Here is a 15,137-nt window from a genome sequence, read left to right on the forward strand (position 1 = left end):
ATTAAAGAGGACCAGGAGGACCCAGAGCCTCCACACATTAAAGAGGAACAGGAGTTCACATCCACTCCTGTCCCTGTGAAGAGTGAAGATGATGAAGAGAAACCTCAGTCCTCACAGCTTCATCAAAGACACACTGAACAGATGGGAACAGACTCTGATGGAGAGGACTGTGGAGGACCAGAACCAGCCAGGAACTCAGATCCAGATACACATTTACAACCTGAGACTGATGACAGTGATGATGATGATTGGACAGAGACCAGAGAACCTCAGTCAGGTTTAAACTTTCTCAATGATGATGAAGACCCTGTCAGTGACTTGACATGTAGTATTGACGAGAGATCATTTAGCTGCTCTGTATGTGGGAAAAGATTTGTATGCATGACAGATGTTAAGAGACACATGAGCACTCATACGGAGGAAAAACCATTTAGCTGCTCTGAGTGTGGGAAAGGATTTGGTCGAAAAGCACTGCTGACATCACATATGAGCAATCATACAGGAGAAAGGCCATTTAGCTGCTCTCAGTGTGGGAAAAGATTTTGTCAAAGTGGAGATCTGAAGAAACACATGAGCACTCACACAACAGAAAAACCATTTTGCTGCTCTGAGTGTGGGAAAAGATTTGGTCGAAAAGCACTGCTGACAGCACATATGAGCAATCATACAGGAGAAAGACCGTTTAGCTGCGGGGCTTGTGGGAAGCGATTTCGTCATAGTGGAGATCTGAAGACACACATGAGATATCATACAGGAGAAAGACCATTCAGCTGCTCTGAGTGTGGGAAAAGATTTTCTCAAAATAGTAATCTGAGGACACACATGAGATCCCATGCAGGAGAAAAACCATTTAGCTGCTCTGAGTGTGGGAAGAGATTTCGTAGTCGTGGAGGAGTGAGGATACACATGAGCACTCACACAGGAGAAAAACCATTTAGCTGCTCTGAGTGTGGGAAAAGATTTCCTCAAAGTGGAGATGTGTGGGCACACATAAGAACTCATACAGGAGAAAAACCATTTACCTGCTCTGAGTGTGGGAAAAGATTTTCGCAATCAGGTCATCTGAAGACACACATGAGAACTCATACAGGAGAAAAACCATGGAGCTGCACTGAGTGTGGGAAGAGATTCCTGCTCAAAGGCACCTTAGTTAGTCACATGAGAATCCACACAGGAGAGAAACCTCTCAGCTGCCATGTTTGTGACCAGAGATTCACTTGGCCTCGCCAACTCAGAAACCATCAGTGTGTTGGTTGTCAGTCCTCACAGTCTGATCTGAGTCAAACTGAGGAGAACAGAGAGGCAGAGCCTCCAGCCAGCAGCTCAGCTGGACAGATGGAAACAGAGGCTGATGGAGAGGACTGTGGAGGACCAGAACCAGCCAGGAACTCAGATCCAGATACACATTTACAACCTGAGACTGATGACCAGACTGCAGAGTCTTCTGAACCTGAGACTGATGATAGTGACGATGATTGGAAAGAGACTAGATAATCTCAGTCATGTTTTTGCTGTGAACTTGTAGCTTCCTGTCAGTTGTTAGCAGTTAGTAGAAGGTTAAACTGTGACTGCGGCGCCTTTTAAATGTCAGGACTTATTCACTGTAAGCTGGTAACAAACTTACGCCTCTCCAGTTCATGTATTTATAGTATTTGCCAGTTGCATTGGAGCTCCATGGTCACAAAATGCGACTGCGAGTCACAGTTTGGATCTCTCCTGGTCACACTGTCGTTTAAATCATTAAGTTAAACTCTTACAGCTGCGCCGCTAAACATGGATGATTTATTCATAACGATAACAGAGTACGAGGAGGAACTTTGCTGATGAAAAGAGGAGAATGAGCGTCAACGGAAACTACTGGATGCCGTTTTCAACCCTCAGCTTCGGTTACACAGAGCAGGTTTGTTCATTAAACATTACAAGTTCATTATTAATAATATAACTGCAGCTTTGTTGAATAAATATTCAGTCTGTCGATGTTCAAAGTCACGTTAGCTTCTCTGGTGAGGAAAGACTGGAATATCAACATCTTGCCGGCAGACAAAGGGAGATGCACAGTGGTGCTGAAGACAGCGGACTACCATGCCAAAATAACTGCTCTGCTCAGTGACACAGCCACATATGAAACACTGAGGTGTGATCCCACCAGTGGCTACAAAAAGGAGGTCAGATCATTTACAAAAACTGGGAAAGGACAAAATCATTGTCAGACCACTAGTATTATCAACTGTACCCTGGTGAGGCCATCCCATGCATCTGTGGACTCCCCAAGATACACAAGGAAGGAGCACCACTAAGACCCATCATCAGCAGCATCAACTCAGTCACGTACAACATCTTGTAGTTTATCAGGCCTTCCTTATTGCAATGACAAAAAGATGGTGAGATGATGGTGAAGAAAAAGACTCCGCTGATACAGGCTTGTTTCGGACCAAAAGGAGTTTTATTTAGCAAGCCAAAATATCAGTTTCAGATTTCTGCAGCAATCTGAGAAAAGATTCAACCAATCTTTGAAACTCTCTCTTGTCTGCCCCCCCCGAACTCCACATTTTATAGCCTGTAAGACATCATTTCTGATAGCATAATGAGAAACAGAGCCATCCTCCTAATCAAAGGTGGTCATTTCCTTCTCCAGTTTCAGAAGATTATTTGTCTATGCAAAACAAACGGATGTATGCATTCTTTTAATTTCCACCGGAAGGGTTATGGATGTAGATTCTACATGCGTAAACACGATATGACCGTGGCGCCTGACTGCTCCTTGGCAGGCCACTTATATATTGGGTCTATATGTCATGAGGCCCAAAGCCTTCAAAATGTTCCTTATTAGAAACAATTGCAGTGCATGTCATGTAATTAGCATGCATGTATCCTGTGGATGACCCCTTGTATCTGGGCAAACTAATGGAGTGTAGGCCCCACAGCACAGTTAGAATGATGGATTCATCCTAAACGACAAGAGTCCGGGTGGACAGCAGTCTCTAAATACATTCAAAAAATAATCAGCATTAATGTACATCTGATGAGCAGACACCTCAACCCCCTTTTAAACTCTTGGTGTCACAGATTAAAAAGGTATTAGAAAGATAGAAAGGTGCTCTACTGGACTGAGATCTGGTGACTGTGGAGGCCTACAGTGAACTCTTTGTCATGTTCAAGAAACCAGTTTGAGATGATGTAAGCTTTGTGACGTGGTGCGTTACCTTGCTGGAAGTAGCCATCAGGAAGTTTCCAGGCATATTGTAGGATGACTCAGGGCAGTTTGACAACCTCCTGTCTGTCACCAAACCATATAGCTCTGGGTATCGAACAACATCTACCACCAGTTTCTCCTGGTGGTAGCTCACTATTTTTAAAGTGTGAACATGTCTAAAGTCCAAATGCTGAGATCGTTGGTGAAGCAGCGACTAACTGCGGCTGCTGAAGAGATATTTGGGCTGTTTGAAAGAACGATAGCAGAGTACGAGGAGGAACTTTGTCGATCAAAAGAGGAGAACGAGCGACAACGGAAACTACTGGACGCTGTTTTCAACCCTCAGCTTCGGTTACACAGAGCAGGTTTGTTCATTAAACATTACAAGTTCATTATTAATAATATAACTGCAGCTTTGTTCAATAAATATTTAGTCTGTCGACGTTTATACACCGCGTTAGCTTCTCTGGTGTTGTTAGCTTCTGTGGTGTCGTTAGCTTCTGTGGTGTCGTTAGCTTCTTTGGTGCTGTTAGCTTCTGTGGTGTCGTTAGCTTCTGTGGTGTCGTTAGCTTCTGTGGTGTCGTTAGCTTCTGTGGTGGCGTTAGCTTCTCTGGTGTCGTTAGCTTCTGTGGTGTCGTTAGCTTCTCTGGTGTCGTTAGCTTCTCTGGTGTCGTTAGCTCCTTTGGTGCTGTTAGCTTCTCTGGTGCCGTTAGCTTCTCTGGTGTCGTTAGCTTCTGTGGTGTCGTTAGCTTCTCTGGTGTCGTTAGCTTCTCTGGTGTCGTTAGCTTCTTTGGTGCTGTTAGCTTCTCTGGTGCTGTTAGTTTCTCTGGTGCCGTTAGCTTCTCTGGTGCCGTTAGCTTCTCTGGTGTTGTTAGCTATTTTACGTTGGGATTATGTGAAGTGTTATAAAGTTTACTTAGTAGGAACAGTTTCAAACACAAGTTCACAAATCAGCTTCACTATAACTCGCAGCATTCACAGACAAACACTTGTCTTTATCTTGACACATTTTCCCCACAAATACAACATGCTAATGTTTGTAGCACAAGCCTATGGCATTTTACATTGTATAAATTAGCCTAGAGAATAGCAGAGATTTTCTCTGCTCATATGAAGCCAGGAAAAATCACACACAGGACTTCAAATGTTTTTGTGGAAGCTTTATTGTCTTCACAGTGCCTCGTTAGCTTCTCTGGTGTCAGTAGCTTCTCCGATGTCGTTAGCTTCTGTAGTGTAGTTAGTTTCTCTGGTGTCGTTAGCTTCTGCGGTGCTGTTAGCTTCTCTGCTTCTCCGGTGCTGTTAGCTTCTCTGGTGTCAGTAGCTTCTCTGGTGTTGTTAGCTTCTCTGATGTTATTAGCTTCTCCGATGTCGTTAGCTTCTGTAGTGTAGTCAGTTTCTCTCGTGTCGTTAGCCTCTGCGGTGCTGTTAGCTTCTCTGGTGCTGTTAGCTTCTCTGGTGTCGTTAGCTTCTCTGGTGCCATTAGCTTCTCCGGTGCTGTTAACTTCTCTGGTGTCGTTAGCTTCTCTGGTGTTGTTAGCTTCTCCGGTGTCATTAGCTTCTGTAGTGTAGTTAGTTTCTCTGGTGTCGTTAGCTTCTGTGGTATTGTTAGCTATTTTCCGTCTGGGTTATGTGAAGTGGTATAAAGTTTAGTTGATTCAAAACACATTAAACACACATTAAACATGGCTTAGTAGGAACAATTTCAAACACAAGTACACAAATCAGCTTCACTATAACTCGCAGCATTCACAGACAAACACTTGTCTTAATCTGGACACATTTTCCCCACAAATACAACATGCTAATGTTTGTAGCACAAGCCTATGGCATTTTACATTGTATAAATTAGCCTAGAGAATAGCAGAGATTTCCTCTGCTCATATGAAGCCAGGAAAAACCACACACAGGACTTAAAATGTTTTTGTGGAGACTTTATTGTCTTCAGTTTAATTTTACAGATAAGAAACAATAAAGTAAATTAAAGCTTTGTTTCCACTGAAGGAAATGGTTTCAGCTCACAAACATGGACAGTGATTCAATGCAGAAGTGCAAACTCTGGCATCCCATGAACAGTCATTCTCACATAATTCACATAAGCCTGAACAAATGAAGAGCTGCACTGGAGCCTCCAAACATGACAAGAGTCTCAATGGATGTTAATGATTGCTGCGAAAATGAAAGCTTAGCTCAACCTCATTCACTCTAACACAGCTGAGTGAACACTGTGAAGCTGTTTGATGCTCAGAGATCTGTAGAAGTTCAGTAAGGAGTTTTTGAGCTGTGATGTGAATGAACGACAACATTTCTCTGTAACATCTGTGTGTTTCCTGTTTCCTGCAGACGTCCAGCAGCTGTTGGTGGTTAAAGAAGAGGTTCCCCCTGAGCAGCAGGAGTGGAGCTCCAGTGTGGACCAGGAGGACCCAGAGCCTCCACACATTAAAGAGGACCAGGGGGACCCAGAGCCTCCACTCATTAAAGAGGACCAGGAGGACCCAGAGCCTCCACACATTAAAGAGGACCAGGAGGACCCAGAGCCTCCACACATTAAAGAGGAACAGGAGTTCACATCCACTCTTGTCCCTGTGAAGAGTGAAGATGATGAAGAGAAACCTCAGTCCTCACAGCTTCATCAAAGACACACTGAACAGATGGGAACAGACTCTGATGGAGAGGACTGTGGAGGACCAGAACCAGCCAGGAACTCAGATCCAGATACACATTTACAACCTGAGACTGATGACAGTGATGATTGGACAGAGACCAGAGAACCTCAGTCAGGTTTAACCTTTCTCAATGATAATAAAGTCCCTGTCAGTGACTTGACATGTAGTATGGACGAGAGACCGTTTAGCTGCTCTGTATGTGGGAAAAGATTTGGCCGTATGACGGGTGTTAAGAGACACATGAGGACACATACAGGAGAAAAACCATTTAGCTGCTCTGAATGTAAGAAAGGATTTTCTCAATCAAGTCATCTGAAGAGACACATGAGCACTCATATGGAGGAAAAACCATTTAGCTGCTCTGAATGTGGGAAAGGATTTGGTCGAAAAGCACTGCTGACATCACATATGAGCAGTCATACAGGAGAAAGACCATTTAGCTGTTCTCAGTGTGGGAACAGATTTTGTGAAAGTGGAGTTCTGACGAAACACATGAGAACTCATACAGGAGAAAAACCATTTAGCTGCTCTGAGTGTGGGAAAAGATTTTGTGAAAGTGGAGTTCTGACGAAACACATGAGAACTCATACAGGAGAAAAACCATTTAGCTGCTCTGAGTGTTCGAAAAGATTTTGTCAATCAAGTACTCTGAAGACACACATGAGAACTCACACAAGAGAAAAACCATTTTGCTGCTCTGTGTGTGGGAAAGGATTTGGTCGAAAAGCACTGCTGACAACACATATGAGCAGTCATACAGGAGAAAGACTGTTTAGCTGCTGGGCTTGTGGGAAGAGATTTTGTCATAGTGGAGATCTGAAGATACACATGAGATATCATACAGGTGTTACGACCGGCCTAGGGGAACCGGTACATAGCATGAAAGGATGCTCCCCTCTTTCCCCACTCCCAAGGACGACCAATGCCACACAGCTGCAGTCCAACAAAAGATAATTTATTTAACACTCAACAAGAAAGGTAGCAATAAGCTTCAGGGTGGGCGTGGCCCAAAACAACAAACAAAACAATCTACTTTCCAAAACTAACTTACCTACCCAAAAGTAAAGAAAATGAAAATACAGGTCACTCACCTGACTCCCTATAAATAAACAGGAGAAAAAGGATGAACAAAAAGGGCTACCCACCCCTACGGCTACCTGGACTGCTGGACTAATATCACAATTAACTCATTTTTAACACAATAATAAAGCATGGTGCAGTTGGGAGTAGGGCCAAGAGAAGAGGAAGAACAGCTCAAGCAGCGGCCATTTTATACCAGCTCCACCAATCTCGAACCACCAATCAACAGCCAGCACCTGGAGAGAGAGAAACACACAAAGGGTGGCAGCACCACCCTCAGGCAGGGGGGCACATCTGAACAGCAGAATCACAAATAAATGACCCAGGGTCATAACACAGCAGAAAAACCATTCAGCTGCTCTGAATGTGGGAAAAAAAAAAAATTCAATCAAGTACTCTGAAGAAACACATGAGAACTCACACAGGAGAAAAACCATTCAGCTGCTCTGAGTGTGGGAAGAGATTCCTGCTCAATGGCACCTTAGTTGGTCACATGAGAAACCACACAGGAGAGAAACCTCTCAGCTTCCATGTTTGTGACCAGAGATTCACTTGGCCCCGCCAACTCAGAAATAGGGTTGGGTACCGAAACTCGGTACTTTTTGTACTTGGTACCGATTCACGTCGGTACTACCGAGTACCGATTCACTTAAAATGAAATGGTGCCAAATTTCGGTACCTGAGGTGGAGGCGGAGCGAGAGCGCATGACTTGTACCTCAGACTCAGCAACAGTGGCGACAAAAACAATGTGCAGACAAAAGTTAACGTGCAGCACTGTTCCTAAATGTTCTCAATAAAATGTTGAAACTGAGAAGTTTAGACTATGGGCCCGAACGACGCATAGTGCGTCCAAATTCACACCCGTTCTTCTCTGTGGATTTTCTCTGCGACTGTGCGTCATAGCGAGCAGCCACGCATATCAGCGGAAACAGCAGAATTGTAGCTTTCCGACGAGGCCAAGCACTTGTCGGTAATCCAATGTTTTCACAGCAAAAAATTACAATAAAATGATGTATAACAGAGCTTTCATACAGCTTTGCACACACATTACTCTTGGATGGATTACTCGCAAACGCAGGCTCGCACAGAAATGCCACGCATATCACATGAAAGCGCAGGACCACACACATCATTGTGCTGTCATCCCTTCACGCTCTAAATACAGATCAGTTGTCTACAAAATAAAAACTTGACGAATTTCTTTACAACCCATGATACAGATCTTGTTATCAGTCACTTCATATAGTGAGGAATATCGTATCTTACCACGTCTTAGGCTTGTATGTGTTTCTCCCTGTCTATCCACATTTGTAGTCCGGCTTTCAAGATGCAAATATCTGCATATTGTCCAGTTGACACTCCATCAAACTTTGTATGACAAGACCAGCCACTTCACCTTTGCGCACCCAGACAACTGCAGCCTAATTATGCATGCATGACAGGGCCGTAGTCACCATATACATTGAGGGGGACATGTGTCCCCCCACCAATGCCCAAAATGTCTCCCCAATATATAACTGCAACTGAAAAACAAATATTATCTTGGAGGACATCACTGCACTTGGTTGACTATTTTTCTATGATGTTAGATGTAAATATTGCATGTTTCTTTCAGATAAAACACATTTTTGACTTGTGAATGAGTCAATGGAATTTCGTGCAATGATGAAAAAATACTGGCAAACATGTCCGCCTGGCACAAACCACATGTTTTGGACAGCTGTGAAGTGACAGAATGTCCCAGCATCATGGTTCTTATATTGCCAGATTCCAGAGAGTCTCCCCTCTTCATATATGGTAGAATATGTCTTTTTCCAACTTGCTATGGTGAGATACATGTAAAAATGTAAGAATTTAGGCACACAGATTTGTTTTTTTCATTGATATAAAAATTAATATAAAATACAGGCACATAGAAGGACATGGAATGATGGCAAATCTGGTTAGCCCAGATTGTCCTGAAAAAAACAAGATATAGCATGTGTAGCCTTTATAATGACTGTGATATGAGCTTGAAAGTAAAGGCAGTAAAAATACCCCAAAAAGGCCTAGGGCCCATGGGGTTAAGAAGTACCGAAATAAGGTACCGTTTGGTACCGGTACCGAATTCCAGATACCAGTACCGGTACCGTATCAGTTCAATTATGAATGGTACCCAGCCCTACTCAGAAACCATCAGTGTGTTGGTTGTCAGTCCTCACAGCCTGATCTGAGTCAAACTGAGGAGAACAGAGAGGCAGAGCCTCCAGCCAGCAGCTCAGCTGAACAGATGGAAACAGAGGCTGAAGGAGAGGACTGTGGAGGACCAGAACCAGCCAGGAACTCAGATCCAGATACGTCTGCTACAAGACCGCTCCCTTCAAGACAGGACTAACTTCACCCCAGACCACATGTTTGACCTGCTGGACCTTTGTTTGACCACCACCTACTGCAAGTACAGCGAGGGTTTCTACCAACAAAAGCACGGCTGTGCTATGGGCTCACCGTTGTCTCCTATAGTGTCCAATCTTTACATGGAAGATGTGGAGAAGAGAGTGCTGACCACCTTTACAGGAACTGCTCCTAGCCACTGGTTCAGGTATGTGGATGACACCTGGGTCAAAATCAAAACTGAGGAAGTGGAAACCTTTACCGAACACATTAACGCAGTGGACCCCAACATTAAATTCACACGGGAGGATGTCAGAGGAGACAACTCACATTGTAACCTTAACGACTCTGAAGCTAAGAGCTCGCATGACCCCTACGACTCTGCAGGGGTTCCCACCCACACAGGGTTTAAAGCCTGCAACTTTGTACCAGTCTTTTAGAACTGAAGAAGCTTCTTGGATGAGAGGCGAAACGTCTGAAAGAAACGCAAGCAAGTCCAGTTGCCTATGATATAGCATTTATGATTGTCTGGTGCCGTTAGCTTCTCTGGTGTCGTTAGCTTCTCTGGTGTCGTTAGCTATTTCTACTTCTGGTCATCATGTTGGTTTTTTTTTCTTTAGATATGTAATAGGACAAACATGCTCTTTAACAGTTTAGTGGGATTTCTTAACTCATAAGGGACACAGGTAATGTGTTTACTTCCTGTAAATAGAGCAGTAAATCTGATGTCCATATATGTATTTTGTATTTATCTGTTTTAACTCCTTATTTTGACACAAAGACGCAGTCATATCTGTAGCATGTTCTACTGCATCACAATACAGTACATGTCTCAGGATTACACTCACCGGCCACTTTATTAGGTACACCATGCTAGTACCGGGTTGGACCCCTTTTTAATTCTTGGTGTCACAGATTAAAAAGGTATTAGAAAGATAGAAAGGTGCTCTGTTGGACTGAGATCTGATGACTGTGGAGGCCATTGGAGTATATTGTAGGATGACTCTGAGCAGTTTGACAACCTGCTATCTATCATCAAGCAGTATAGCTCTGGGCATCGAACAACAGCGACCACCAGTTTCTCCTCCATTGTTTACCAGCTGTAAACTTGTTGTCGTGACGACCACAGAAGGCCCGCCTCTGAAATCATCCAGTTGGGCAATGGGCGGAGAAAAAGATGAAAAAATAAATGACCTGGGGCACTTCTCCGCTCTGAGTTTAAGTTTTTTCAACTCGAGTAGTTCAGAGCATTCTGACAAAAACGCCAGGTGCGTAGAACACAGAAATGTGAGGCGTGTCGCAACACAAAAGCAGCGAGCAAAAAGCTTCACTCTCATTGAACGCTATTACAAAAAGCCACCTCCAGCTGCTGAAACGCTTTCTGTGTGATCAGGGCCTAAATGTGTGATGTTAAGGTGAGGGCTGGAACACAGACCCAGCCACCATTGGACTCCTCAACAGCATCATGTGACATGTTTTTTACTTGTTGTGTATTGTGTGTGTGTGCTTGATATCTCTTTACTGTTATTCACTGCTGGCTGCACAAAGACTTGTCCCTCGGGGATAATAAAGTTTACCTTACCTTACCTTACCTTGTGTTGACCATTTATGGTTTACTGTGGTGTGTTTAGAAAAGGACATGAGGCTGATCCACGTGAGGATAAGTCCAGGTTGATTTGGGAGTCATCAAAGGAAATTCTTTAAAACGTGTGTTTTAATCATTTATCATCTTGTGTGTGTTTTTCAGAGTAAACTTGTAATTCCAGTAACACTTCTGTGCTTTTATTTTGAAGCTCAGAAGCTTATCGCTGCGGTGCTCCACCTCTGCTGTCAATGATTCATTTGAAACTTTTATGTTTTATCTAAATCACGGTATTTCAAAAAACATCATTATTCGGCAGTGGACACATTATAAAGTGTAAAGTATGAGGTTTCTGTCAATTTTTTTTTTCACGAGCTTGAAAGATAAAAACTCGTGCAGACATTAATCCAAATAAATGACATCTTAATCTAAATCGTGCCGAGCTCCGCTGCCGCAGGTTTCATTGACGAGGCCCCGCCTTCACTTTCAGCAAATCGTGTCTTGTGCAAAGCATTGTGGGGATTTTGTACCCGCGGAGGATCCACACATGCATCCTTCGAATTTATTTGAAAGAAGAGGCTCGTTGGAGATGAGACGAGGGCCCATTCCCAAACCACTCCCTACCCACTACCACCTCACTACCGAGTGTCACTCCAAATCAAGTTATACTCGCAGCTGTGGAGGGCACTCTAGATTAAGGGGAAGTGTATGAAAGAGAAGCCAAACAGATGGGACGCCCTCGCCACTCTACCGGAAGAAGGAAGCAGATGTAACCATGGATACCGACAGACGCTTTGTGAAAGCAAAATAGAGCAACAGGCTATAAAAAAAAAAAAAAAAAAATTAAAATGAGATACATTAAAAATAAACTTAGATAAGTCAGATAAGAGATACAGTGCAGTGTAATCAAAGTAATTAATATTTTCTAGACACAGTTTACACATTTACAGATTAATTCATCTGGGCAATCTTACCTCCATCCCATTCCTCTTTTTAGTGAAGAGACTCTCATTTTTAATCCGTAGATCGATTAACTGCTTTGTTTTTTCTTCTGTCCCTGTGAACACAGAATTATATATTTTTTTAAAAAATCATGAGAATGGGATGAGGAATTTTTTAGACAGTTTTAAATAGTTCATTTAAGCATATGGACGTGGAGGTTTTCATCTTTTGACACCAAACATTCTGTGAGTTTGTTTGAGACTGTAAAGTAAGGGTGAGGAAAACAAATATGTGTGTTTGACCTAAAATATTTTACAAAGTAGAAAGACGGAACTCTTACATTTGTACGTTGTTTCCTCCATTGTGATGTTGCGCTTCCTGCTGGGCTCATCAGAAGCCTGCACTGATGCACACTCGCTATCTAAGGGCTGAGCAGTCCACTCGCACTCAGCGATAATTGGTTTGGGACGGCCCTTAATATGGCGGAGCTCCGCGTGACCGCGCAAACGGAGGGGGAGTGAATAGGGCGAGGGGATAGGGGCCGGTTTGGGATTGGGCCGAGATCAGACATCTAAACCAATCAGCTGTTAGATCAGGTGAGAGCCAGGCGGTGCAGTCGGTGGAGAGCACCTGCAGCACCTCGCTTTGAAAACTGCGGCCGCCCAGCTCTCGCGATTTTATCGCCGTCCACTTTGGTAATACCAGAGATACTGGATGAAAGGAGATTCCGCCTGTTTATCAAGATCACGAGATCTCGCGAGAACTTGTTTTCTGAGACGGACAGGGCTCAAATAAAGTTAACCTTCTCTTGATCTGTGCGGATGAAAAATGCAGCTTTAGCGTCAGAATGTTGGTAAGATGTGTGGCTTGTGGAAAATGAACCCAATATTTACTTTAGTGACTACAGGGCTAAAGAATTAACCATAAATTGTGATCACGTTCATTTTCCTCATTGACGACAATACATTCAGAGCTGCCTCAAGTCTCCTACGGGGGCGTGGTGCTGACGTCACTGAATCAGGAAGTGAGCTGAGTTAGGTATCTCGCTTCATCCAATATCTCTGGTAATACGTCAGAGCAAGTCGGGAGGAAGACTGCGCATGCCTGGCTCATTCCAACCCGACCCGACGCCAAGGCATTCAGCTTCAAACAGGACACTTGAACACTTCGTGTTTATATGTTCACCACTGTTAAAGTGTGAAAATGTCTAAAGTTCAAATGCTGAGATCGTTGGCGAAGCAGCGACTAACTGCGGCTGATGGAGAGATATTTGGGCTGTTTGAAAGAACGATAGCAGAGTACGAGGAGGAACTTTGTCGATTAAAAGAGGAGAACGAGCGACAACGGAAACTACTGGACGCTGTTTTCAACCCTCAGCTTCGGTTACACAGAGCAGGTTTGTTCATTAAACATTACAAGTTCATTATTAATAATATAACTGCAGCTTTGTTCAATAAATATTCAGTCTGTCGACGTTTAAAGCCACGTTACCTACTCTGGTGTCGTTAGCTTCTGTGGTGTCGTTAGCTTCTCTGGTGATATTAGCTTCTCTGGTGTGGTTAGCTTCTCTGGTGTCGTTAGCGTTAGCTTCTCTGGTGCCTCGCTAGCTTCTCTGGTGCCTCCTTAGCTTCTCTGGTGTCGTTAGCTTCTCTGGTGCCATTAGCTTCTCTGGTGCCGTTAGCTTCTCTGGTGATATTAGCTTCTCTGGTGTCGTTAGCGTTAGCTTCTCTGGTGTCGTTAGCTTCTCTGGTGCCTCCTTAGCTTCTCTGGTGTCGTTAGCGTTAGCTTCTCTGGTGTCGTTAGCTTCTGTGGTGCCGTTAGCTTCTCTGGTGTCGTTAGCTTCTCTGGTGCCGTTAGCTTCTGTGGTGTTGTTAGCTATTTTCCGTTGGGGTTCTGTGAAGTGGTATAACATTTAGTTGATTCAAAACACATTAAACACACATTAAACATGGCTTAGTAGTAGGGCTGCATGATTCTGGAAAAATGAGAATCACGATTTTTTGGCTGATAATTGAGATCACGATTCTCTCACGATTTTTTTCAACATAAAGATTTATTGTGCTTATTTCCTGATACAAAAGGAAAAGTAACAACAATTATAAATAAATAATAAAAAAAATATCATTAAATAGCAAAACCTATGATTGTGCCTGATACAAGAGACACAATGCACATAAACTCTGGTCAGCACAGAGGGAACACTCCTGTTTTTAGCTTAAATGCAACAGCTGACAGCCTGACACTGACTGTAAAAACAATAAACTTTAGTCTCTTGTCTTCTCTTACAGGTTTTGAACATTTTTAACAATAATATAAATGTTGAACAACATTTTTCTGAGGTAGGTATTCCAGGCCTGGAATTAAGTCATTTTTAGGGCAAGGCCACTTTGGCCTTTGATAAATACAAATTTATTGGGGCACCAAAACCAATGGCGCAATAACAATATGTGCTAACTACATTGACTGAAGACAAAACAATATATGTGTTGAAAAACAGTACTGAGTTTATTAAGACTAAAGCGAACATTTGATTTATCCACAAAATGCTGTGTGATAAATGTTATTAAAATTAAATTAAAATGTGAAGCTTCTCTGGTGTCATTAGCTCTTCTGGTGCTGTTAGCTTCTGTGGTGTAGTTAGCTTCTCTGGCGTCGTTAGCTTCTGTGATGTAGTTAGCTTCTCTGGCGTCGTTAGCTTCTGTGGTGCCGTTAGCTTCTGTGGTGTCGTTAGCTTCTGTGGTGCCGTTAGCTTCTCTGTTGCCGTTAGCTTCTCTGGTGCTGTTAGCTTCTCTGGTGTCGTTAGCTTCTCCAGTGCCATTAGTTTCTGTGGTGTCGTTAGCTTCTGTGGTGTCATTCGCTTCTCTGGTGCCATTAGCTTCTCTGGTGTTGTTAGCTTCTCTGGTACCATTAGCTCTTCTGGTGCCGTTAGCTTCTGTGGTGTCATTTGCTTCTGTGGTGTCGTTAGCTTCTCTGGTGTCGTTAGCTTCTGTGGTGTTGTTAGCTTCTCTGGTGTCATTAGCTCTTCTGGCGTCGTTAGCTTCTGTGGTGCCGTTAGCTTCTCTGTTGTCGTTAGCTTCTGTGGTGTCGTTAGCTTCTGTGGTGCCGTTAGCTTCTCTGGCGTCGTTAGCTTCTGTGGTGCCGTTAGCTTCTGTGGTGTCGTTAGCTTCTGTGGTGCCGTTAGCTTCTCTGTTGCCGTTAGCTTCTCTGGTGCTGTTAGCTTCTCTGGTGTCGTTAGCTTCTCCAGTGCCATTAGTTTCTGTGGTGTCGTTAGCTTCTGTGGTGTCATTCGCTTCTCTGGTGTTGTTA

At 43.5% G+C, this 15,137-nt stretch overlaps 2 protein-coding genes and 1 long non-coding RNA gene across 4 annotated transcripts in view; 2 read left to right on the forward strand and 1 right to left on the reverse strand.

Moving 5' to 3' along the window:
• On the forward strand, positions 1-6,927 carry LOC117246327 (uncharacterized). 2 transcript variants are annotated; one of them, XM_078163908.1, is made up of 2 exons: positions 1-1,158; positions 6,097-6,927. In XM_078163908.1, the coding sequence occupies exons 1-2, from the start codon at positions 142-144 to the stop codon at positions 6,808-6,810; spliced, it is 1,731 nt and encodes a 576-aa protein (XP_078020034.1). In that variant the 5' UTR covers positions 1-141; the 3' UTR covers positions 6,811-6,927. The 2 variants fall into 2 exon arrangements, with proteins under 2 accessions (XP_078020034.1, XP_078020033.1); XM_078163907.1 differs by lacking the exon at positions 6,097-6,927 and having other exon boundaries at positions 1-5,577.
• A 3,607-nt stretch (positions 6,928-10,534) lies between these two features.
• On the reverse strand, positions 10,535-12,506 carry LOC144459658 (uncharacterized). The gene is made up of 3 exons (XR_013488499.1): positions 12,172-12,506; positions 11,864-11,946; positions 10,535-11,681 (listed from the first exon to the last, which is right to left on the reverse strand). It is a non-coding gene; the product is annotated as an uncharacterized LOC144459658 (long non-coding RNA).
• A 426-nt stretch (positions 12,507-12,932) lies between these two features.
• The window catches only part of LOC117245866 (uncharacterized), a 31,176-nt gene continuing 28,971 nt past the window's right edge, over positions 12,933-15,137 (forward strand). The window contains exon 1 of the transcript XR_013488466.1: positions 12,933-13,227. The gene's annotated coding sequence lies outside the window, so the exon portion shown is untranslated. The remainder of the gene's footprint in view (positions 13,228-15,137) is intronic.

Source organism: Epinephelus lanceolatus, chromosome 22 (assembly GCF_041903045.1).
Source record: "Epinephelus lanceolatus isolate andai-2023 chromosome 22, ASM4190304v1, whole genome shotgun sequence".
NCBI classification, from domain to species: domain Eukaryota; kingdom Metazoa; phylum Chordata; class Actinopteri; order Perciformes; family Serranidae; genus Epinephelus; species Epinephelus lanceolatus.